The sequence below is a fragment of the Etheostoma cragini genome, chromosome 14 (genome assembly GCF_013103735.1).
Source record: "Etheostoma cragini isolate CJK2018 chromosome 14, CSU_Ecrag_1.0, whole genome shotgun sequence".
NCBI classification, from domain to species: domain Eukaryota; kingdom Metazoa; phylum Chordata; class Actinopteri; order Perciformes; family Percidae; genus Etheostoma; species Etheostoma cragini.
The window spans coordinates 5942323-5969342 of NC_048420.1; the positions used below are offsets into that span (position 1 = coordinate 5942323).

Here is a 27020-nt window from a genome sequence, read left to right on the forward strand (position 1 = left end):
CAGACATGCACAATTAGGAGTGAGGAATGACTGAGAAGATGGAGCTTCGGCCCAGCGGGATTATCAGACAGCCGAGTGCTTCTCTGTTCATGTCGCACTCGCACAAACTGAAAAATGCCAGCCACAGTCTGGAGATGAATCCTTGTCTTCTAGCTGTTAGGTAAAGTTAGGTTCCATACATCATTCACACACACCAGACAATACCAGCAGCAGAAACAAGGTGTGTATATTGTACTGCTTCACAGGAAGAGGATTAGGGTGACATGAAAAAATGTGTATTTGAGTCGTGACTTTAAAGTCAGAATGTTGAGTTAAAAGTCAGAATTCTTAGAAAAAAAGTCTGATTTTTGAGGCCACATCTGCGTTGCCACGTGTTGTTTCCCACTGCTCTGGTGTTTAAAGGCGCTTTCACACTCATGGAAGGTGGTGCGATTTGAGGGTGAAGTTGCAATATTGTCGGTTTGCGTTCACACTGCACCATACACTAAAAACGCACCAAACACTAAACACATGTCACACGCTCAAGTTTGCTTTTTATATACTGTATATACACAGTTCATATGTATTTGCTCTATTTGCATATTGTGTTCTGTTTTACAATACCTTTTATGGAATTTTTAATTAAAAGGGGGAGGATGGAGGGAGGATGGGGGGAGGATGGAGGGAGGATGGGGGAGGATGGGGGGAGGATGGAGGGAGGATGGGGGAGGATGGGGGGAGGGGTTACAGGGACCTCAATCAGTCACACTGGTACATGGTGGGCTGTTAAAGTAATCAAGGAAGGGTTGCCATCTAATGTTGTATTTTGCAATAGAGCAATGACTACATTATCTTCAGTCATCTAGTGTTAGTGTGTGTGTTTGTGTGTGTGTGTGTGTGTGTGCGTGTGTGTGTGTTTGAAGAAGACAGCGTGTGGGTCATCACTACACTGATTGGCTGATTTACACATAAGCTGCCCGAGCAGAAATGAACAGTGGTCAGGGCTGGGAGCCATGGAGGACACACCCGTCTGGTCCTGGTTTTCTTATTTCTGGGGATTTGGGGATTTGAATGACTTGGGGAAGTGTGTTCATTCTACAAATACACATAATTGATTTGGATACTTTAAATAAATGTCTTTCCATTGGGCTGTTCTAAGGCAGAAATAAGGCAAGAAGAAGGAATTTAAATAAAAAAAATGGGTGAATGAAATTAAAAATAAAGGCTTCAGTAGTTTGGCCCCACAATGATTGTTCCGACTACGAGAAACAGCCCAACATCATCCATGTGGGCCCTGGCTTGTGAACAAAGTGAGAAAAAAATGTTTGTTTTTTTCACTTCATGGAGACTTTTAACTAGGAGGAAACACATAAGCCGCAGTCCCATTTGACAGCTCAGGTTAGGTTTATTTCATATTTAACAGCTCGTGTGCCGCGGCAGATAGAGAAGTAATTAAGTCAGGAAGTCACAGTGGATCAGTAAACATGCAGCGGATGAGCATCCCTGTGTGTTTCTCTCGCAGTGCTACAGGCTTGAGAGTCAACGCAGTGCAGGTGTCAAATCGCTTGTCTTTCTTCAGCACACACCCTAATTCCCCCCCACCCACCCACAACACCTCCATCGCTCCACTCTTAAGATCATTTACATATCAAGGCTGCAGATACAGTACATGAATGGACGTGACTGGTTACTCAATGAGAGGAGGATTAGAGGAGAAAGGGCCAATTGAAGTAGCATCCATGCTTTTTCATGCAGGGTGACACACTGTACTGTCGTCAGCAGCGCTCAGGGGAATGCTTCGCCACTACATGTAAGACTCTTGTTTTCTCTCAAACAACTCATTTTCCTCCCTGTTGAAAGAGCGTGCGATCAGGCGGGGGGGAGACGCATCAGCGGAGATGGATGGCTGATTGTTAGGCTGATTACGATCAGGATTACAGGTGTGCTGCAAGGTAATGAAGGTTGGTGGCTGATAATGCGCCGGTGATTTTCTGATAAGAAACCTCATTTAAACTCCAGACAAGATGCTGGGTTTCTTCAGGATGTGTCCTCTTCTCTGGGGAGGTCAGTTTACTGTTCAGGGCAGTGGAAGTGTGGTGAAGAACCACAAACTAACACACACCCGTGTTTTCACGTCCTCCAAACCAAAAGATGATATGTTGTTTATTCCTTCCTTCTAATGCTACCTATAGGAGCGTTTTCTGTCCTGATATCTAAACCAGGGACCGTAACGGTCATGCTTTTAAACATGTTTATATTGTCAAACTGTCCCAGTTTGGCTAGGTTTAGGCCCAAACACTACTTAGTTAAGTTTAGAAAGAGATTGTGGTTTGGGATAAAGTAGAGACAGCGTAGCCTTGTGTTTCCATTTTCAATTGCACATTTCTGAATCGTGCCATGACTACGTGCAGCTTTCGTAGACGTTTCCCTTGGAAACCGACGGACAGGCTGACCTTTGTTGTGCTGGATCCTAACACTCCTGTCCATACGTGGCCCTTCGCAGACCACCGGGGCTACAGTGCCCAGTTCAATCAGGGATGACCACTACCAGCCAAAGAAGAGCAATAATCCTGTCCTAAAGAAAAATGCTGTTCCAAGAGTGGAGAGCTGCAGACAGAGTGGAGGTAAGCTAATGCTATTAGCGGAAGTCAACTGTGTTGACCTGGCTTCTGTAAGTTACAAATGAAAGGATGGCTCGTTAAATATAAACTCCATCTTCCCATAATGTAATCAGACACTTACAATATTACATAAGCCTGTCAGTGGAGAAAATAGCACTTTTAGTGGAAATGCTGTACAGTGACAATGTGCAATTACCCCATCGATCCATCCATCGATCCATCCATCGATCCATCCAACGATCCATCCATCGATCCACCCATCGATCCATCGATCCATGCACAATTACCCCATCGATCGATTCATCCATTGATCCATCCATCCATTGATCCATCCATCCTTCCTTCCATCCATCCATCCATCCTTCCATCCCTGCCCGGTTCACAGCTGCCGGTTGCAGCAGTCTTTCTCAACAGTGGACCAAGTTAAAAGATTTTTGGTTAATATTACATCCGTAGACAAAATAGGGTTCAGGTAAAGTAACCAGTGAAGACATCTATGGATTTATCATGGATGGAAGACACAATGGGAAGTGGAGGATCCAGCAGGAAATAAAAGAAGAATATATACTTGACGGTATTTGTTAAGGATTAGATGTTAGCAGACGGTCTGCCAAGTGTTTTTATTTGTCAACTATTGTGTTTTGGTCACCACTTGTGTTAAAACGGTTATACACTATACCGTATATGTCTCACTGAGTGTAGTTGGTTTGTAAGTTTTGTTGCCATTCCTTTTGCTCTTTTGGGTCCCAATCCCATTACGGGGGGGGGGGGGGGGGGGGGGGTGGTTATGAAGAACCACATTTTGTGAAATCTGTCCTCCCAATGTATTTACCTACATCGCTGTAGTACACACTGAATGTAAACTCTTAATCTATGCACATCCCCAGCTCAGCCTGGTCGTTCTGGGATGCATTGGACCAAATTAAATAATAAGAAAGGAAACACATTGAACGTTGGCAAATTGCTGATTTAAGTGCTTCCTAGCTGCCAGAGATGGGGTGTTTTTGTTTTTTTTGGTGTTGAGTTCCATTTCTTTAATTCCTCTGCACAGAGAGGTGTCCAGGACCCCAGAATTTAATTAACGTGAATTTATGTTTGGATGAGTAAGGACAGGACATTTCTCATTGCAGCCCTGTATGTAATTTGAGCTTTTAAAATGAAGTTACCTTTTACTGAAAAAGACAGTTCTAAGGGTCAGTGAACAGTATGCAGAAGATACATTTGCATACATACGGACTACTCTTTGTTGGCCTGTACTCACAGCAGCCCAGGATCCCATTAAAGACAGTCCTATTGTTGCATACAGGAGGAGACGACTCGCTCAGTTTTGCCTTCAATCTCAAACTTTTCAAAGCCGGTATACACGCGCTACATTCCTTATCAAATGAATAAATAAAAAAGACAAACAACCTAATGAGCATGGAGGGCATGACTTTGGAATTGTTTGCGTTGTGTGCATAACTGATTAACTCTGTGGATTCTCTGATGTATTATTCACATATGTAAACTAACACATTTACTACGAGAGGAAAAGCCTCTGAACTTTAAATGTGACCTTCAAGGGGAAACAACACTGGATTCAGAAAGACATGCCTGTCATTTTAATGCTTTTTACTTGCTTCAACAAGGCTTCACGTATCAGAATACCCAGATATGTGTTTAGAATACAGAGTTACATTGACATTTACATAAATGGAAAGCCATTCCTGGCATAAGGGATGGAGGAAGGGCCCGCCACGCTCTATTATGAGCTACTGCTGGAGCCAGTGGTAAACTAAAAGCTTGGAGAAGGGAGATAGTTACTGGAAAAGGACTGATTCAGGTTCCAAGATAGTGATGAGTAACACATTTCCCTGCAGTATATTAGTGGGGCTGTGGGCATACTGGTTAACTCCCAGTGCATCAGAAAGTAATAAATCAAAGTAATAAGTCATAAAATCCGGCCGGACCATAGACTGTAAAAATAAAGGCCTGACCCGTTATGAGCCTGCATGGTTCTGTCCAAGCCCAACCCAAGCCCGAACCACCGGAATAGGTTCAGTTTCTATTACCACTTCCTGGTGAAGCATACCGCAGAATGATATAAGAATATGTAAATAGTAGCTTGGTATTGCAGGGCACCATACAAGGTTACACTACACGTCACGGTAGGCCTATTTTAATATACAACTCAATACATGTAGTAGTGGGTCCCTGCTCGTCTCCCTTTACAGTTAGGGGTCCTTGGCCTACAAAAGTTGAAGACCCCTGTACCAAATAGTATTTGTCAGTGTTGTAAGATTGTTGCAATAATAAACATTGGCATGAAGCAAGAATATTTCCCCACTCCAATGTTGATAAGAGCATTAAAGCTTTAGTGTGTAACTTTTTTATTATTATATATTATAATGAAGATCTGCAACATTCAAGTAATTGCCAAATGACTTGATCCAAAGCTAATTAAGGCTATCAGCTCCACAAGACTCTCTGGATTTCTCAGTATGGCCATGTTCAGAAGATTGTGTCAACCGGGACCTTTCACACGCAGAAACTCAAGTAAAGTAAAGGTGACCTCTTCTGAAGAGTCCATGTTGTTGTTTTTTTATCTCTGTGTCCTCCTTTGTTACTAGCAACTGTGTTGAGGAGGGGTGGGGGCTTTGCGTGATCACAAAAGACTTGTCATCAAAAATTCCTCATGGGGGTGACAGAAACTTCACACTTTAGCTTTGAAAACTTGAAAAATATTTTTTAATGTACATTTGGAACAGATAAAAAAAGTGTGATTCATTTTACATTAATGGCGAGTTAACTAAGGACAATCATGCGATCAACCGCAATTAATTATTTTAATCAATGGACAGGCTGAATATTTTATATTAGCTAATGTATTACAAGCTACTATACAAGATATTACAAGTCAACTAAAGTTTTGTGCCTTCCAGAATGTTCTGCACAGCCCCAAAACAGTCACATGCCATAATAAATGGAAATCATAAAATATTTATTAACACAGCCCCATACAATATTCATGGCATCACTGAGACTGTAAGGTGTGCATTTAAAAAAATAAAATAAATTAAACTGGGGAAATTTGTGCAACCTGACCCCATTCAAGCTCGCCGTAACGTAGAGAAATTACAGCCCAGCTCAACTGGGTTTGGGCAGAGAGTCAAAGTTCTACCCTGCACAGACGCAGTATGATGAACTACGGTGAGGTTACACGGTCCTCCTTCAATTTGCTGACATATGTTTATGTTTATTTATTATGTGCACTGAAAAATGTCAAAGCAAGTGTTGGTGGTGAACTGTGAGGTTTCACTGGACAACAGCACATTGCTTAGTGACCCTATCTATAGAAATAAATGTAAAAAAATTACTATTAGTCAAGAATATTTTCCCAGTTTATCGCTGTTTATGGATTTTGGTTTAAGGGAATGTCAGACTTTGAGGTGATGGAGAACATCTCCGCTGAAGATGGACACAGAGCTATGATGGAGGGTTTAGACGAATGCAAAGAGTTACAATTATGTCAAAACAAACACAGGTTGCTTCAATTAGCATTTATTTACAACAATTATAGGTTGCACATGATAGGCTAATCTAAGACAGTCAGATTCATCAGCAATTCATTGTGGTGGCAAAGTGGCAAGAGAAAATACCCATACAGCAGTAGAATAAATATATTTTATGTGTCCATAACTGGCTATAAACTGTGGCTTATATCACATCTCCAGTGTTGGTTTTGCAGCTCCTCTTCTTCAGTCGGGGCTCTGAGGTCTTCTGCCCCTTAACACAAATTTCTAATTTTCTTTCAGTAGATATTTTGTTATTCAAAAGACAAGTTAACATAAATGGCACTGTGATTATGAAAAAAAAAACTACTATATATAAAAACAAGCGTGACAATATTATTGCTTGGTCGCACCTCGGTCGTGGACGTTGGTATATCTTCTCAGAACAGTTGGTGCTGGAGTCGAGCATTTCGTGCACTGGCTATCATTCACTGCAATCAGTGTAGCTAGCTAGCAGTTAGCTAACTACCAGTAAGCAAGTTAGCTAGCCAAAACGGTGCAAACCGGACAGGAAGTTTACACAGTTAATTCAGGGACACGCAATTGTAGCATGTGTTCCTGTCGATTGACCGTGCAGCTGCATCTCTTTTGTGGAGCATATCGTACTCTGGCAGAGCAGGGTGATGAAAAAGGATGGTGTGATAATTTTAAATATCACAAGACTGTCCGGCTTGTGGTATTTTATTTTCTATTTACTCTGCCTCTTATTTACAAACCCTGGTGTTCTTACCCTAACCAATCTCACTCCTCATGCCTGGACCTAACCAACCCGACCAACAAAGGCAGCAAGTACTAGCCAATCAGAGGCCGAGTAAGGGGGGTCCTGACTAAGCAGTCCTAGGAAGAAAGAATTAGCACCTGGGTCAGTTCTTTCAAAGATAAGCATTGTCAGTGCAGTTCGTTTGTTTTCAGAAAAAGAAATGGAAGTGACCACTTGATGTCACTATTTAATGCTCTGGGATTCCCGTTAAGAAGTTTAACAAATAACAATACTTGGTTGGGTTCAGGCAACAAAAGTACTTCAAAAGATCATGTTTTGGGTTAAAATACTAACGTTTGTTAGTTAAGAAAGGCATGCACGGAACATAAGGAACATAACTTAGCACGTGGCAATCGTAACTTTTAGTAAAATTAGACTTTTCGTGACGTTTTGTTGACCAGTGGTCTCCCGTGGGAAAGTCCTGAGTATGTTCCTACTGTTCCTTATATGCCTGACCATTGGTGTTCTTCATCTTACAGCGCTACAACCTAGCATTTTCTCTAAATGTCTAATATTTTGATGCAGATGGATGATCCAGCTTACCAATAGATGCTAACGGCCTACTGAGGTAGGGTAGGACCACAGTACATCCATGCCAGTAATAAATAACTGATAACATTCCAAGCGGATGGTTTTTCAATCAATGTACAGATGTTAGCAATATCATTAACTAGATAGTGGAGTGGGGAGTGTTTCTGTGTGAGTTTGTGAACCTGCACTATACTGTACACTTGCTGTAACCTTAACCACAATTATATTTACATGTGATTCAATTCCCCCCAACAATTGTGTATTTACAGACAACTTCAACATCAAAACTCTTCATCTTTCATTCAGAGCTTTAATGTTGAGGCCACCAGAACCTCAGGCCCCAGCCTGCAGCGGAGTGGCCAGGGCTCGGATGTGGACGCTGGGCAGAGTGAACCAGGCTAAAGGAAGCTCTCGTCCAGCACTGTCGTCCTGGAACTTGATCTTAAGGTAGAAATCTCCAGTGTAGAGGAAGAGCAGGGCACCCACACAGACAGAGTTTTCCTTGGGTTTAACCTGGTGATGACAAAAGACAGCAGTATGAAACATGAGCAGCCACCTTTCAGTTCAATATTCAGTTTCCATGCACCAGGCACACTGTCAGCCGGAGTGAAGCCAGCAGGGTGGTACAGTAGGTTTGAAGCGGACTGTGGCTTTGATGAAAAAGTTTCCTTCTTCAGTAACACACAGTCGTAATAATACAAAACCTGTCTTCATAGAATAAGAGTGGAATAGAATTGTTGACAGCATGACATAAAGTACTCCGGCCCCTACTGACCGTGTCAATATAGAAGGTGTTGGAGCCGATGAAGGTGACCGCGTCCTCCAGATTGTAGTTCTGGACTCCGTTCTGGAAGTCCTGATAGGGCACCACAGTCAGAGCCAGGGGGCCCACTGAGTTCTTGCTCCGATTGGTCAGTTGTACCTCCAGGGTGACAGCGTCACCCGCTTTACAGTCGGCAATGACATCGCAGTCACATGGCTTCCCATTCACCAACACATCTGGAGACAGAGCACAAAGAAAAAGGGGGATTAGCAGGCCCGGAGGGAACTCTACTTTTGTCTAACACTGTACAAAAAAAGAACTCTACAGAGTGGGGCAGGCGCTAGAATTAAGAGCTTTCAAACCAACCATTTAAATCTCATGCACAGCCATTCACAGGATTCCCAACCAATCTCCATTTCATTTGTTTTCATCAAAAGCCGACTCCCCCATTAATGGCCTATCAGACGGTTTCTGATGGTAGGATCAATAGAGTTGGTTTGTCCTAAAATACATTTTATTGACATCAATACGTGCTGGAGCTGTGGGTATTAAACTGAATTCCCTCCTGTTAATCTCCCGCATGACTAATTTCTGTAAAAAAAGAAAAAAAAGAAAAGATGAAAGAGATTGCTGGAACAGTCCCAAAAATCGTGACACACACACACACACACACACACACACACACACAGAAGTATGTTATACCTACGCTCTACCTCCCTCTCTCTCATGTCCCAACGCACACCAAAAAAGACTGAGTGAAATTCAATTCCACTATGTATGTGCAGTGAGTCACCCGTAATGTGGCCCCTATTTGGCCAAGGTGCACAGGGAAACACGGTGATTTGTTTTGAACAACGAGCTCATTGAACTGGGCTCCTGGCAGGCTGAGGGGAGGACTGACTCCAAACATGGAGGATACGGGGCGCCCGAAGAGATCACTCGAGTAATGACTCCACCTAGAATAACGGCAGCACACACACACACACGCACACACACACCAGTTGTCATAGGCCCGCAGCTGTGATAAACACTGAGTCAGAGCGACTGAGCTTGTGTGACAGCCTGATGAAAGAGCCAAGCTGCGCGTGATCAGGCCCTATTCCAGAGCTAAATGACTTGAATGTGAAATTAGTGGGGGTGCACTTTTAGCTACAGTACAGGCCAGCACTGAAAAATAGTGTATGTTACTGGTCCTGAGTGTGGTCCTAGGTGAACAGATTACGCTGAAACACAGCAGGAAAGAGTTGTAAACAGCAGTAAATAAAAAAACAGCAACAGTTTCCTTTATTTGCAATCATTACTCCAAAGCATCCTAAGTCTTCCAATTACATTCCAGGATTTGTATGGTGTCTTTTCTCTCACAGAAAGGGTTCTATTTCTGTGATTTTGGACCAGAGTTCGCAGTGTCATCTCAGATCACAGTTTCATTCACTATGACCACTACTTGTACTGTCAGCACAATATACAACCATTATTTTTTATACTTTCATACTAAGTTTGCTATTATTGACAGCCATTTTTAGCATACGATATGTGAATATGCGTCAGTGATACTTGAAAAGACATGATCAGGTGGGTCCATGTAAACATTACACACTCAACACAGTATGAAACGGACTCTTCAAGTTACTGATTACACGTTAACTAAGAACTCAGGCTATGTTCATACGGAAACGGTCTGAAGAGAAAACGCAAAAGTGGCGTTGTGTTCTCACTTTTTATTCTGGGTTTAGACAAGGTTTGTTTTGGGGGGTGGGGGACCTACGTGCATATGGTGACGCAAAAGTCTGTGAAAACACACAACAACACCAAGTCTGCGCCTGCATATACCTTCTTCTCTCCCTAGTAGCGCAAAGCAAACAACAAAAGCTGACAACTGTGTGTGGACAGACGGGGAGGTGAAGTTATTGCTCCAAATAACCTTATATTGCAAAGTTTTTTTATATGGGCACAACAGGGCATGGACCGGGAGTCCTGTCAGTCCAAATACATAGACATGTTATCAGAGGTGCTAGGACAACTGGAAATAATCCAACATGTTTGTTGTTATTTTCCTGTCCTGGCGCGTGCCTGTGATGTAACACATCTGTAACAAAAGCCACCGTGCCACCTTTTTTAATAGTTACACTTGCACACATTAAAAAATTAGTTTATTTATTGTCCAAGCCTTGTTTGCACTGACCTTATTTGTCCAGCCCTGATGATGTTTTGTATAAATGTCTTTTGTCCTTATGTAAGTGTATTGTGGATTTCATTTGTCAAAATCCATTATTTTGATATCAATGTCTTGTATTAATGTCTGTTATGACGTGCTGTAACCATGTTCTATGTTTCTGCAGAACAGGAACCTGCTGAAACCAGTTTTTAAACTGAGTCAGGCCCGTTTTTGTATTGTAATGTAATGTTACTTTTTCTAACTTTCCTGTATAATAAATATATGAAATGAAAAAAAGTGAGCAGATTGGAGCAGAGTTTGGCGTTTTCACCCTTTATACAGGAACGCAATGATGGAGCATTTTGAAGATTTCCAATCTAGAGGGTGGTGTCACTTTTTTTGCATTTTTTAAGCCCCAAAAACGCCGTTGCCGTCTAAAACAAAAGGTACATCGGATAAAATATGTTGTCGTTTTCACATACGAGCCTGGTTGGTTTAAAAGGGCCTCAGCCTTAGGCTAGGAAAACTTGAAAAGCTTCACAAGCATAAACTGATGCAATTTCCACTGTATCACTCGCTGTACTATTCACAAAGAAACTAAGGCTAGGTCGATTCACATACTAAACATTGTGCCTATTTACTATTATAAAACAAAGTATCTTTCAGTGAGCTTGTTAACCCAGCACATACACGGCACCTTAGGCACATGATACAGGCTGTTTACCACTAGTTTCTTTGTATCATTTAGCAACAAAACTGTGACAAAGCAAAACACCATAATGCTCTGAGGTAACATTATTATGGTTTTTAGTAAATAGGGGGAGGGGGAGAAAGTGAGAAAGCCCAGGGGAGGCTGGAGCTACAGGAGGGTGACATTCAGCTCAACGTCTGTCATTTAAAACCCACTCGACTCAACACAGGCAACCAGCAGCAGTCACAGGGCACCTCAGGGGAGCTTTGTCTTTTGCTTTTGAAAGAAAAAAAATGTCTCTCTAGATTTGGATCAATGTATTAGTTTGCTGATACTGACCTTTATCAAGAGATCCGTAAGTAGTCAGTACATGTTGTTCTTCGCTCTATGGATGTGTCAACTACAAGGTGTCTATAGCATTGAGTATTAAAACTGGTTGGGTCACGTCTTGTTTACATATTCTTTAATTTATGATTTAAACCAATATAAAAAAAAAACTAAATCTAATCTTAACCGGTAGTTTGTGGTAAGACAACGTTAAACCCTGCTAAGATTTGAGAAGGTTACTTTTTTTTTATTGTTTATATTCCTCTTCAAAGTATGGTAGAGCAAAATCTTGTGAAGTCAGTTTAAAAACTAAGGTATGGAGGTAAACAGGCGTCACAAATTACACCAAGCCTTATATTTTTCTTGGGATCAATAAAAATCTATCTCTCTATCTCTCTATCTATCTATCTTGCTATCTATATATATATATATATATATATATATATATATATATATATATATGAGCCATGAGATCACAATATTGTGATTGAATATTGCACAGCATCCACGTTATTGGGTTATTCAAAGCTGCTGTATACTGCCATTCATCAATTTTCAAGTCACACATGATTGCAGTAATAACAATAAAACTTAGTTTTTCATTAAAAAAAGATCTGTCTTGATGAATCAAAATGTTTTTTGCAACCTGTTTTGTATACTGAGTTGAGTTGAAAAGTGATGATGTTGCAATAAAAAAATGATAAAAAAAGACCAGTCTCTGTGTGTATTTAGTAAAAATAAGCTGGGCTTATCTGAGATGGCAGGAACCTGTTGGTGCCAAACTGATGCTGTTGACACCAGGCTGAGATTTTTTTTTATTTCACCAGGAAAAGAATCACATTGAGTTTACGATCTCTTTTACAAGTGAGCCCTGGCCAAGAGGCACATAGAAGGTACACTATAACAGACAACAAGTAACAGACAGACAGGGATGGACAGGAATAAGAAATAAAACAGAAAATCCCATTTTAAAAACAAGCGCAGACATGTTGATATATTAGATTTAGGTAGAACTGGGATTCAGTACGTGAAATTAGAACTTGCAGTTTTAGCTGATTATCATAATTCCTTAAAGTAGGAGCACTGTAACTAAAAACCATTTTGGAGATCCAATCAAAATGCAAACAAGACCACCTCCAGACATAGTTCGTCTGATGCGATTGTTTTCCTATAGCAAGGCTCTCCGCATGCATAAACCTGTGTTTGCAGACTACATGTTAAGCCAATCGCAAACATTATGAGATCCTGTAAGAAAGCTTGCTGCGTGCTTTGTGGCTCACTAGCGCTGCTGAGATTTACCAGCCGTTGGCTAGTGGCAGACCCTGCATGCAACATGAGCACGTCCATGCAGAGTGATGCAAACGTCTGCGCCTGTGTACTGTATTTATAATGTATAATGTATACATAATATATGGTGTATACTTTATTAGTCCTGCAAGGGGAAATTACAATTTACACTCTGTTGTTATTACACACATTACACACAGGTCTGAATTACACACACATGCTCAGTACCTATACATGCACTAATGGAGAGATGTCAGAGTGGGGGGGCTGCACATGGAAAGGCGTCCTGAGCAGTTGGGGGTTTGGTGCCTTGCTCAAGAGCACCTTGGCAGTGCCCGGGAGGTGAACTGGCACCTCTCCAGCTACCAGTCCACCACCAAACGTTTGGTCTGTACGGGGAACCAGCGACCCTCTGGTTCCCAACCCAACTCCCTACTGACTGAGCTACTGTCACCCACCCCCACTTTATGTATATGTATGCGATATGTTGTGTTGAATTCTTTAAAATGCAGATACTGTTTGTTTGTTTAAGACAAATTTCCTTTGGGACAATAAATCAATCAATCAATAAATCAATACATCTATCTATCTTCAGTATATATATATCTATCTCATCGGGTGATGATGACGTTTTCAAGTGCATGTGTGCTGTAGTTGTTTTGCCATTTTTTTGTTTTGTTGTACTTCAAACATAATTTCAATGGTCTCTTATCGTTGTGAAGTGCATATGGAAACATGGATTTTTGAAAGACCTCTGGTGATAGTGCATTTACCACACCCATGCACAAACACACAGATATCCCACAATCCTTTCATAGCCAGTGGCGCTGAGCCTATAGTGACACCTTAGCATGTACAGTAGTTATATTTAGTTTGTTCAAAGTCTTGTTGCTAGGAGATGTGCAAATTATAGGTAGCCTACATTGGCTCTAAAACTGGAAATAAATTCTTTCACATTAAAAGCAAACAAAGGAGAATGGTTAGTCTGTAATGAGCTGATGAACTCCCACACACACTAGCCTCAGTCACACACACACCCACAGCCTGAACATTTCTCTACTCTGTTATCCTGGATTGTGCATCAGCACCGAGGCAATCAACGGATTTAGATAACAAACATGTACCAGGAAAACAAGCAGTCGGAAGAAACGTTGGCCCACTCTAATGAGGAAAACGGCAATTATGTTAAAAGAAATATACATGAAATTGTATTTTAGTAATACTTTTTAATCACAATTGTGGTTAATGAGAAAAGCACTGATGAGATGAGATGGCACCAGTTCATATTTACAGTCAAGATTTAGACATGCATGCATTACGTAACCTTCAAAACAAATAAAACCAACCAAGAACGGAAACACCAAGGTTTCCTGCTAAAGGCCAGGACTAAACACTGCTTCCTGTTGTGTAGAGCCTAGCGTAGTGCTACTGCACCAACGCTTTCTAGTTTACCTCCACAACAGGTGGAACTGCTCATTTAACCCTTGTATTGTCTTCACTTTTGGGACCCTCTCGTGTCCCTCGGGGCAAATTGACCCGTTACTTATTTGGGGTTTTAAAAACAATTATGAAATAAAATTTCACTTCAAAATCTGTCAACAAAAATTGTCTTTATCTCAATTTCAAACAATTGAGATAACATATATGTTTAGGGAATGCAATCAGTCTCTACTAGAACACAATTAGAAATGGAAGTTTGATTTGTTTAGGTTAAAATTCATGTTAAAAATCCACTATGGGATCATTCTTATCTTTAAAAAAACATAAGTGGTGGTTATATATAGAATAATGTTCTGAAATGAGTCAGGATTACATGTTTATCACAGAAAATAAGGCAAGGCCATTGATTTAGGTATAAAAAAAACTATATTTGTACTATTTTTCTTCTTGTAAAAATTTGAAATGGGTCAATTTGACCGGAATACCATACAAGGGTTGAAGAAACTCAGTTATATAAACTGTCATCTATAATCAACTGCTTGACTAGTATCATACAGTGGTCATGTGACAACCTTTTGAACTCAGATAAAACAGAAACACTAATTATTGCACCTGAAAGTAGAATCTGTCTGAAAGAAGAATATGTTTGTATGCTCGGTATTGATCCTCATCTGCACACTGCTTTGCCTTCCTGCAGAATGCTGAGAGGGGGAGGCTGGATGGAAAATGCTTTGTTATTCATTTTTACTTTCATAATCGTTTTCTATATACTGTACCAACATTCTGCCGTTTTTTTCCTCTACAATCGTGCCTGAGCTGTTCTGTGTGTTTTGAAAAAAAGATTATGTATATTTTTCAAAAGAAATAACTAAATAAAAACAAAAAAATTAAAAACACTGGTTTCAAATGCTTTCATTTCCTCTCATTTAGATTACTGTAAGAGTCTTTCTACCTGTTTGAGCAAGAAGAAGTTCCACTGTATCCAGGCTGTATAGGACTCTGCTGCAAGAATTTTAACTCGCATTAACAAAAGAGCACACATCACGCATGTTTTAGCATCACTCCATTGGCTACCAGTCCGGTATAGACTTCAATTTTAAATCCTGGTCCTTACTTTAGAGCCCTGCACGGTCAAGTTCCTCCATACATCTCTAAATTGATAAAGCTTCTTACTCCCACCCGTAGTCTGAGGTCATTAGGTCAGAGGCTATTAGTGGTTCACAGCACTCAGTATAAACGACCATATTATGCTCATTTTCAGATTCATAATTGTATTTTGATGTTGTACCAGAATAGGTGTCAATGGTTTTATTTTCATAAAAAACACCCCAGTAGTGACGTAGAAAGCTGTGCAGATTTTGAACAGCTCACCTGGAGACTGAAGACTGAGGACATTCAGAAACCGTGTCTCACTCAAAACAGCGTGGAATGTTTTTATCGCCAGTCTGTCATGCGTGTGGAAGCACCAGAGACACAAACTAACTCCCCAAATCCCCCAAAAATTATTTTTTCTAGAGGGGATGCATCATTCCAAGCAGTGGCTCCTAGGCTGTTGAACGTCTTGCCTCCCTTTCTACGTTGTGTCGATTCTTTTAAAAAGCACTTGAAGACTCTGCTTTTCAAGCAGGCTTTTAGTTAGTAAAGGGGTTTTTATGGTTGTTGTTTTGTTTTTTGTTGTTGTATTGTATTACATTTTATTTTGAAGCACTTTGTGATTTTTATCTGTGAAAGGTGATATACAAATATACTTTATTCACTTACTTACTTACTTACTTACTTACTTACTTACTTACTTACTAGGTATGACCAGGAATGTAGTGTCCCCTGATGTCAGAATAATTTATAAGCAGCCTTTCTAAATATTTTATACTGTTCCTTAAGGTCAAAAAAAAGTAAAAAGAAGAGAATGAATATATTACTGCAGATTGATTATCAGACTTTCTTAATATTTTGTCTTTGGGGCAAAAGTATGCACTCATGCTCATTGTTCTAACAGAGCCTTGCTGTAGGTGCATACAAATTAAAGCACAACCATTGTCAGAATGTTCTTTTTCATTTTGATGCATTGGTATTCATTAACGAGTCTCTCTTTTTTGCAAGGTCAGAATGTTGAATTAATCATTTTTTCTTGTTTAAGCACTTTTTCCTTATTTTTGTCTTTTCGGGGAATTGTAGCAAAGTGTGATTTCCTTGCCTTTGTTTTATTATTTACTGTATTATTATTTATGTTTTGGACGCATTTACATTTTTTTGGGGGAAATAATTGAGTCTCTGTGGGTGTAATTTGTAAAAAAAAATTCAAATATCTACAGTGCAAAATGTTTATATTTAATTATATAATAATGTCATATTTATTTACATTAAACTAGATATACTAGGTATTTATGGTCTACAGTACAAAGAATCGAACAATGAAATTAGTTTAAATTTGTTAAAGACATGTTGGTCTCACTTTGCCAGACCTTCCTCCACAGAGCTGCAAAAAAAAGTCTGTCTAGTGCACACAGCATTCTGGCATGAGGGGAAAACGTGCTCTGCTATATTGGCATTTCTTTAAACCAATCAGATAGTCTAGCTAGCTGTCTGGATCTACCCAGCAGGGATCTGAGGAGCAGAAAATCCTACGCAGTTTAGAATGCCAACACAAAGAAAGTGAAACTTTGGTCGGCAGCAGAGCATTCCCAGCAGTGGAATGTCTGGGATATAGACCACAGACAGTATAAGAAATGGACAATGTGACACCGGTGATTTCAACGGGGGCCAGTGAAGGATATTAAAAGCACTTTTCCGGTGATAGCTGCGCAGCCTCCAACTGAGCTTGAAGACGTAGATGTGACATGGGAAACCTGTCTGAAAGTTGTAAGTCTTCTGGTAGCTGTGCAAGAGAAATCGCAATTATTCCCAATCTTTACGAGACAAAGAGCGTAGGTATATGTTAGGAGATAACATAGGCACACGCTTATTGCTGCTAACTAAAATGCTAGTTAATATTAGTAAATAAACCTAAACAAATAATGTAAGTAGAAGTAGAAAGTAGCATGGAAGGTCAATAAAACCAGCAACCACCAGAACTCCAAATATTCCCCTGCCAAAACATATTACACTAACTCTTACAATGCTTTTCAAAGAATCAAAAGAATCAAAAACAGGATTAAACCAACAAAGTCCAACAGCATTACTATAATTGAAGAAATATATTGTAATATTGATGAAGTAACACCACAGATGTTTCGTGTGCCATAATTAAAAGCAGATATTTCACCTACGTCCTAAACTTGCCTTGTGTATTTAGATAGTTTATTATCATGAATAAATAATGCTACTTAAACATGTAGAGCGATACACGGATCCGCAAATTAAGCTGTTTTGTACTTTTGCTTTGCTAGCTACAGTAGTTAGTTGTTTTCTCTTTTGTCCTCCATTAGTAGACCTAAAAAACCCACTGCAGCACTTCAAAAGTAGCCTGATTCCGCGGGAAAACTGTAGACCTGGCATACAAGTGGCACACTTCAGCCTCCTGTGGACCAAATGAATATCACAACAACAAACACTGGGAAAGATTATCCTGACAGATGCTTTTTATTCTTACTTGCTTCTTCCATGCATTACAGCATGTAGCTGCACAATATTTAAAGGAACACTGTTTTACTATTTAGTATAAAGTTACAAAGAAATGACTACAGGTGTTTCTTCCCAGCCTGATGATATAAGCTGGAGGGAGGAGAAAAAGGGAGGAAAGCTAGAGAGAAGAATAGAAAATGAAAAGGTGAGTGAGCTGCAGAGTAGCACCCTGGCACGTTAGAAGAACTCGACTCATAAAACAGGCCACAAAATACAGAATAGGGGTATGTCAGCAGGAAGGAGGATGATGATGATTTGGAGAGAGAAATATCACTGCGACAAAATACTGCTCCAACAAGTGCTGCACGGGCAACAGGTACATCACAGGGGGCATCACCACCGCGACGGGTAGAGACAGAGGCGACACTGTACGAGTATATAAAAGCCAGAGATCAAACTACGGCTTGGAGATAAAACAAGCCGCTCCGCCTTTCTCCATATCGCTGTCAGCCGCGAAGATAAAGATGACGGCCGTCATTTGGAGATTTGTCAGTGTTTACAAGATAATGGCGTGCATCACACTGGGTGTCAATTCAGCTCATTAAGATTCACTAACAAACATGCAGCGGAGAGAGTGGGAAAGTCCCATGCAAAAAGATAGAGATGTCATTTTCGTCACACCACATGTGGAATTATATTTCTGAAGGGTATGTAGGAAATGCTCATTAAAGACGTTTCTGCGCAAAGATTGTCATTTAAACTCAACTGTCAAACCAAACCCCCCCCCCCAATTCACCGACAGACAACTACAGGCCGGCGCATTCAAATACTGCCTCCTTCCCTTGTGCCCCCACCATCAGCTGTTGCTGCCTGTTGCCAATTGGCTGGAACAGTGTTTTGCGGCTTGTGCACTCCTTTCGGTTTGTTTTCGGTTGTTAACACCGGCTTGTTTTTTCAGCGCACACAGAAAATAAAGAGCTGGGTAACCGTGAGGAGATATGTACTGAATTTGACAAAATCTGTATTGGATTGACATCATTATACCCATATGCGGTACATATGTGTGTATGTATGAATGAAGTGAAGGAAAAGCAGTTGTTTAAAGGGGCCCTGCCAAACGCAGTTCAAAATGTTTGAAGTTCTACCATGGACACTATGTAACTTGGTTACCTTGTTTCAAACCATTCTAGTGTGGTGGAGAAAGCCTGCAGGAAGACCCAGCTCAATTTGTGCCAGTTCTCATTCATATTCAACGAGCTAAGCTGCTTGACTCTGATTGGCTAACAGCTAGCAAATGAGAGCGTGGCTATCAGCATCCTTTACCCAGCACAAGAGGGCGAGCTCATGAATAGTAATGAGCTCAAGCAACATGACGTCAGACTGACCAGCTGTTGTGATTGGCCTGATTCTTCCCAGTGGTTAGAGCTGACAGAGGAGGTAGCAGTTCATTCTCACATTCACCACATAACCCAAACACATATGGACCTAACATATTTCAAAAAATGCAAGTAAAAACGGTTTTGTCTGGCAGGGTAACTTTCAAGAAGAGAAAACAAGGTTTTTGCGCAAAACAAATACTGTTGTATAACTTACTCTGGCACATTAGAAGGTTTATGAAATTATTATATAATTAAATATATAATATTTACAGCAATTTATCACAGGCCTACATTTGTTTTGAATCAATGGATAAAAACAAGTGGTGGAAATATAAAGACTGAAGAAATTAGGCCCACAAAGACAAAATTATTCTCTTCTTTGTACTGGACCTTTTCTTAAGGTACATGATCAAATATTATTATATATATATTATTATTAATATAAATGGTACTAATAAATCAGTCCAGTAATATAGTGTTTTGGTTTTTTTCACTAATTATTTTATGTAAGGTATTTATTTAAAGTCCCATTGAGGTTGTAATCCTCTTTAGCAATGAAGACCTGACCAAGACGTTGAGACAAAAGTTATCAAAAACGAAATAATACTAGACAGCAAAAACAAGAAAAGGCTAAAAGATGGCAAATTACTGATACATTTGTCTCAAATTCTTATATTTAACTAAATATATCTTTACAAACTATCCTAATTTGCTGGAGCAGAAAACATGTTTCTTTCCCATCCTGGTCTTTATTATGGACAGACAGCAGATATATGTTATGCAGTGTGAGATAAGAAATACATGACGGGAGTTTGCCCAGAACAGATTTATAAAACAATATACCAATGTAAAATAAATGAAATACAATGTACAGAAGTGTTATTCCAATTTGGTTGCAAATCGAAATAGGACAGACTGAGTCCAACATGTGGAGACAGTATGATGAGGAGCAGCAAACAAATATTTTGCCATGTAAAGATATAGCGGAGTCCGGAGCAGAGAAGGAAATCTCACTCCCTCTCTGTGTGTTTTGTAATCCGAGTTTCTCTGTTCTTTGTTTCAATTGTGGGTCCGGCCACATGTGCATGTAAGTGCACGTGGCTGTGAAAAACACGAAGCAAAGTATGTCACGCATTGGGGAACAGTCTCTGAGGACCGTGTGGAAGCAATCCCAGTGGGGGTTTTTCAGTATTGCGAGAACAGCCCCTTTAAAAAAATTGAACTGTTTCCATTGACAGAATAAAAGCACATGATTAAAGTAGAACGTCAGGTTTACTGTACTCCAGTTACAGTTTCTCTCTCCCTTCAGGATGAACATTAACCATGAGTTGTGCTCCGGCCTAGATGACCAGGTCAGCAGGGTTTAACAGCTCATCCTGGCCAGCGGCCGCTATCTAGGCAGGGTCATTGATGAATGCTCCACTGGAGCCACAGAATGTGCTTTAAAAGGTTCAGGTGTGCGGCAGTAAGTCTAAAAATAACCTGCCAGCCTCTGATAACCCCCCAAGCCATCTGCACCTTTTTAAAATCATCTCCATAACAAAAGTCATTTGATATCTGTTGTCTTTTCCTTCAACACACTCCATCTGCGTTGACAAAAAGAAGCCAGGAACATGTTTGGATATTCTCCAAATCACTTAAGGCAACATTTCCACATTTATCAGTTTGGAACAGGAGCCCTATACATCTTGAACTGTAGTGTTTGTACTAACTTTGGACTGCTCTGTTGCAACATATGCAGTCTAATAGATAGTAAATTGATGAAGGCAATATATACCAACTATAAACGTGCAGATTAAACTGCGTCTGTCTAAAAAAAGGTCTGAGAAATCGCTGTCCATCTGTGCCTCTCTTTGAAATCCAACACTGACTGTGTTGTTTCATTCTTTAATGGTAAGCAGGACATGTTTAAGAAGCTTCACCCCAAACAAGCAGAGCTGCCCGTGTGCTATAATTTCAATCAGCATTGAGCAGCGCCTGGGGCAGAAAGATTGAGGGTTATGTCTCAGCAACAGTTTATAAACTCGCTGGACTAATATTGGCTCATCTCCACACAGGACACCTAATGGAGCTGAGCTGCTTCCAGCCAGAGGGAACACACTCAGCGCTGGTCTGTGAGCATCATGACCACGGGAACAGCCGCATTACTCATCCAAACATTCACTCAAATAATACTTCTCTCTCTCCCTTTTTTATCTTCCATTCTACCTCTCTATTTTCTCTCTTTAGGAACAGGAGTGTTCTCCGCTGGCTCGCTGTTCGGGTGGTAGTGCCCAAGGTTATCGTGGTTTAGCATCCTTATCCTTCCCATCCAGGGATTAAGATGCTTACACACGCTTATTGTTAAATGTCAGACTGTGGCAAGTGGGAATGAGAGTGCACACTGGGGTGCTCTGAAAAGGAATCACAATAAATCTGAAGAGCATCGTGTAAGTTACAATAGAAAAATCATTAATGAATACAAATTTAGGCTTACACAATGATCAAATCTGGGGGAAGTGTCTGAATCTCTCTAAATTTTAATGTAAAAACTAATTTTAATGATCACTGTCTCGAAGGGCTATAAATATGAAGAGGTGTCTCTGAGATGTTTTGCCAGCTGCCAACAGCAACAGATTTCTTCTCCGTTTGTACTAATAAATGCCTACAGTAGGGTGCTTTGTCTCATTCAAACGGGGTGTCTTCCCCCCCCAGGTTTGGCACAGAACATGAAACACATCACAAAACAGCAAATACACAGATAGTAACAAAGGACATGGAGGTGGTGGTGTCAGCATGCTTCAAACAAAGTGCTCGTTGGATCATCAGACAGCTTCTAAAACGTTGTTCGGGTAGTTTGTGTTCAGATACCGGTGCTGAAACAATACAACAAACAAGTCTAGATGTTCTAGTTTGTTCTACGTGAATGCCTGTACAAAATGTCAATGTCAATCCAATCATTGAGATAGTTCAGATTGGACCATAGTGATAGACCACCAAAACCAAATGACCAACAAACAGAGCCCTGCTGCTTGGCGTGGCTAAAAAGACATCAGACACTTAAAGTGCCCATATTGTATATAAATCCCTTTTTCTGGGATTTGGGGTGTTTTCTTGTGTCTCTGGTGCTTCCACATGCATACAAACTTGGAAAAGAACTATCCATGCTGTTTTGAGTGAGATACAGGTTTCTGAATGTCCTCTACCTTCAATCTCCAGGTCAGCTGTTCAAAATCTGCATGGCTTTCTATGTCACTGGCTGAGACAAGATGGCTAGCATGCTAGCTCAATCTCAGTGGCAAACACACACTAGTTTACCATAATTTCCAAAAGAACAACTTCCATGTCCCTGTTCTGCAGGTATTCTACAAGTGCTCCTCAATTAGAAGAAGTCTCCCAGCTAATTCTGCCTTGTACTGACCAAAGTTGGAGAAAGAGTTATCTACGTAGCTGATGGGATCTTACCTAGCTACTGAGCATGTGTGACTCCCAGCAATGATAATATAGAAGTGAGATGTCTCATTCTGGAGCTAAAACAGAGACCAAAAACACACAGGGTGAAAACAGGATCTGCAGCAATGTGCAAGGACAACAAAAATATGGTGTTTTTTGAAAATGAAACCATGTAAACCTATCTGGTACAATCTCAATATACAATTATGAATCACTTTAAAGATTCATAAAGATATATTACGATGTGGCGTTAACTTAAATTTGAGTATGCTACCAATTTGGAACTGGGTCCAAAGATTCTCCTGTTGTATTCAAACACTAAATTAACTTTTGAATCATGTCTACATGCTTTATACATGCAATCACGTCACTTTGCGTATCATGCTGTTAAATAAGCAGCTGTGTGAAATCAAGGGGAAAACATGTCTGTATTTCCGTTTGACGTGACTTTGAATGTCTCGAGGATTACATTTATCTACATACAGATCACATGTTCGGTATTTTCCTCCACCTAAGAGTGAAGAAAGATTGTGGAGAGAAGAAGAGGATGATATACTGTAGCATTTTGCAGGCACACAGTTCACACTGGACAAGATAGCCACCTGGACATTACCTCAAGCATGTTGTTTCCACTGAACTATGAGTGTGGCTGATCAGGAAAGAAATTACACTGTAGGCCAAGCATCTTTACTGCACAGCAACTTCTCAAAATAGAACAAATCAATAGTGTGGGGGAGCACTAGTGTGGTGGCTGGGTGCCATTACACTTTAATTGCCCCATACTGAGATGGCAGTCCTGGCTTGGGGCTTCAAGCTGTGCAATAATATAATTCTTAAATCTGCCAAATGTTCCATACTATACTTTCATTTTGAATATTCTTTTCAGAGCTGAGGAATGCTTATTCTACCTACATTATCACCTCTGCAGTAAATGTGTCATTCTTCTGGTGCAAAAGCCATACATGACTTAAAAATCCATTTGTGGATGAGGTTTTTCCATTAACTCCAGAACTCAAACTCAAATCTTCACTTGCACAAAATTAGCATGAGCTTATTAAATGCACTTGGACTCAATAGAATCTTCAGTAGATGAGATGACTTAGATTCAATCTTAAGAGCTGCTTATTTTGTCCTGCACTTTTTAAATCGGTGGATGACTGAACAACAGTGTTTTGTATTATAGTTTCGATTCCACTTCAAACCTCATTTCTTCATTTCGATATGATGACCTTTCATCAGTATATAAACTTTGTTACTACTGGACTCATTCACAGTATTCTTGCTCATGAGCAAAATGTTGTTTCTTACACCAATAATAGATACAGATTTTAGGATGTGCATTAGCCTGATATAAAACTACAAGGGCTAGACAGAAGTTTTTCTGTTTCACTTTGGTCCTTATTTCACTGAAACTGCTGCCTCTTCTTTTGGGGGATGCCTCAGGGCTCCGTGTTAGGTCTGATATGCTTCCACTAGGCCACATAATTAGGCAATTTGGACATACCCGTTATCATTTCTATGCTGATGTCATCCAGCTGTATGTTTCTTTTAATCCGGAAGTCATTTACACTGTCAGTACTGCTCAAAAGTTTGTCTTTCATTAAGGACTAGATGGCTAAAAAAAACTTGCAGCTTCTTCAGCTGTACAATTCAAACTCCGGAATCTTGGTGTTAAATTGATCATAATATGTTTCTTGACTAACATATCAAATCACTAACCACAATTTTTTTCTTTCAACTGAGAAACATTGCTAAACTTAGAGCCATTGTTTCGCAATGTGAACCTGAGGTGGTCATTCATGGTTTTATATCATCCCAGCTTGATTACTGCAACTCCGCTTTCACCTGTCTCAGCAAGTCCCAGGACCGTCTACTCTTCTGCAAGGCTGTTGAGAAGGACCATCAGGGTGTTGCACATCACTTCTGTTTCATCCTGGTTACACTGGTTTCCAATCAAGTTCAGGATTGGGCGCCTATTTATATCTCAGATCTGTTCCACACACTGCTAACAGATCACTCACGTCTTCTAACCGGAGACTACTGTTGGTCCCAAGCACTCCTTTGAAAAGTAAAGGTGGCAGTCCTTTAAAGTGGTAGCTCACACTCTGTGGAACGCCCTTCCTATTACCTTATGCAGTCTTGGTTGACGCTTTTAGAAAGCAGCTGAAGACATACTGTTTCAACTCGCTTTTGTCTAATTTTTTTGAATTTGGGGTTTTAAGGCTTTTAATCTTTTACGTTCATTGGTATTGTATTTGTTTTTGCTTGTTTATTTTCTGTTTTGAATCATACTGTATTGTAACAAATGTTTATTGAGTGAAGCACTTTGTGACTGTCTGTAAAAGGTCAAATAAAATTATTATCTTTGCTTTACAGCAACTTCTCAAAAAACAGTGTCAAAATCACAAGTATTGGTTGCACGTATAGTAAACCACAGTCCCTTATTACTACGCAGCTACATTTGAAAACTGAAGCCATTAGACTTTCTACCCTTCAGCTGTTTTAATTTTGTGGATTTATTGTTCCAGGAGTGCTATTACCGTTTGAATTTTTATTCCCTCTCTGCATATCTCATGCCCAGTAAACATACTTAAACATCAGCAGAATGTGAGCTATGGGTTTTGGCAATCCGTCTTATCTGCTTCCCTTCCCACACATTCACCTGTAACCAAACAGCATTTACACTGTAGTGATCTAATTTTTGTATTTTCCAAATGTAATTTACAGGCACTTGGCCTCAGTTAAACAAAAAAAAAAACTCTTAATTGCTTCCTTCTGTTTGGGATTAATGTCAGAAAACTTAGAATTAATTGCGGCTAATCAAGAACACAGCTAATAGGGGTGCTCGCCTGCTTGATGGGCAACAATTGCAAAACTGCAGTAAATAGGAGAAGACAAAGGCCAAATAGTAGCTCTCCTTACAACAGAGGTAGCTTACATGATAAATAGATATAATAGTGTCTTTGACCTTCCCTCTAATACTTCCCCATGTTTTTGCTGAATCTTGAAAAAAGCATATAATAACAAATGCAAAGTTGCAAAGGAAAAGTTACTAAAACACTGAGTAAGAGACTTGGTGTAATTGCATACTCCCATATTCCCATAGAGGCTTGCAGCACAGACAGCCACGAGCTCATTGAGCGATTCTGAAGCTACTGGTCCGTGTCTGAGCCGAGTTGGACAGGAGATGAGTGTTCAACAGGCCTGCGTACTGAGCATTTATAGGCAAATCTCTGTTAATCACATATGGATGGAAAATAATTAGGGCTATCTTCCCCCGGCAGACGTCTATAGCCTGGGTTTTAAGGCCGTAAAAAACAGCTGCTGCAATAAATCTCATCTGATAATCCCGCATGCAGATCTGAACACAGCCAGAACACAGCAAAATATATATATATATATATAATAAAAAGGGATGCTCCCCCTTTCTGATTACTGTGTTTGACTTATACAGAAAAAACAAAGGTGGTTTCCAAAAAAAACAAGGTCTGGTTATCCAATTTAAAACAGTTTACTCAGTTCAACAAAATCGAGGTGACTGGGAGTAGGGCCACAGACAAAAATGTAATTACAAAGTTGTGCTTTTATTGACTCAGGCCACTGTCATAGTCCATAAAGTCACTCATCTGTATTGTCAATAGAGCCACTCCAGAAAGTGTCTGCTGTTAAATCAATGACTAAGATAAATGATTTGTTGGTTTGGAGTTAGGCGAGATAGTCGCCTAGAAATAAACACGCGCATACCCTCTTTTAAGACCACAATTAGTTTATACATTTCAGGTGTTGTGCTGGTAGGTGAAATATGTAAGCTTTGGACAGAGCTAGACTGGCGAATAACAGTCTTTTTAGTATAGTATGGACAGAAATCTCTCATTTGAAGTTCCTAAGCAAAAAACATTGTGTTTTTGTAGAGTAGGAGCATATTGGCCATTGTAAAAGTTGTAAGAGGAAATTGGTTTTCAGGACCTTTAAATTCAACAGAAAATATGACAAAAGTATCGAGCTTCTCATCCTACTCTGAGCAAGAAAGTAAATACAATTTTTTTCAAAAATGTCTAATTACAGCTATAACATTTTTTCCCAGTTGAAAGCTATACATATTCATCCCAGTCTTGGCTAATGACAATCCACCCTGGGATAACCTATCCTTCATTATGTTAATCTGGTATCTTCTCCAACTCTACTGGGAGAAACCTCTTTCCATGCAGGGCTTCAGTCACTTCTTTTCTTTCCTCTCATTGAGGTTTTAAATCACTTCTGAAAAAAATCACACTTTTTTTTTCTTTTTTTTCATATACAGTAATTCTGTTCCGTGTGAAATCTGTGATTACAACTCTGTGCACATCTGATTAAACTTGGATTAATTTTTTTCTAGAGCAGCAATTTCTTAAATGTATTATTATGATTAATTGGGCGCTATCTTGCTCATTTGTGTAGGCAAGAGCAAAGGTTTTGTTCCAACATTGGTGGGGACACATTGATTGTGTTAATTGTGTGTGGGTCCTCCCCCAGAATGTTTTGAGCACTAAACACTAGGGGCGGG

General features: G+C 40.0%; 1 protein-coding gene across 4 annotated transcripts in view; it reads right to left on the minus strand.

The window, feature by feature from the left end:
* Window positions 1–7430: 7430 nt before the first annotated feature.
* Window positions 7431–27020, minus strand: part of trappc9 (trafficking protein particle complex 9) — a 230700-nt gene continuing 211110 nt past the window's right edge. For all 4 annotated transcript variants that reach the window (XM_034891409.1, XM_034891408.1, XM_034891407.1 and 1 more), the window contains 2 exons: window positions 8218–8441; window positions 7431–7955 (listed from right to left, as the gene is read on the minus strand). In XM_034891409.1, the coding sequence (XP_034747300.1) occupies window positions 7776–7955; window positions 8218–8441 (404 nt within the window). In that variant the 3' untranslated portion in view covers window positions 7431–7775. The remainder of the gene's footprint in view (window positions 7956–8217; window positions 8442–27020) is intronic.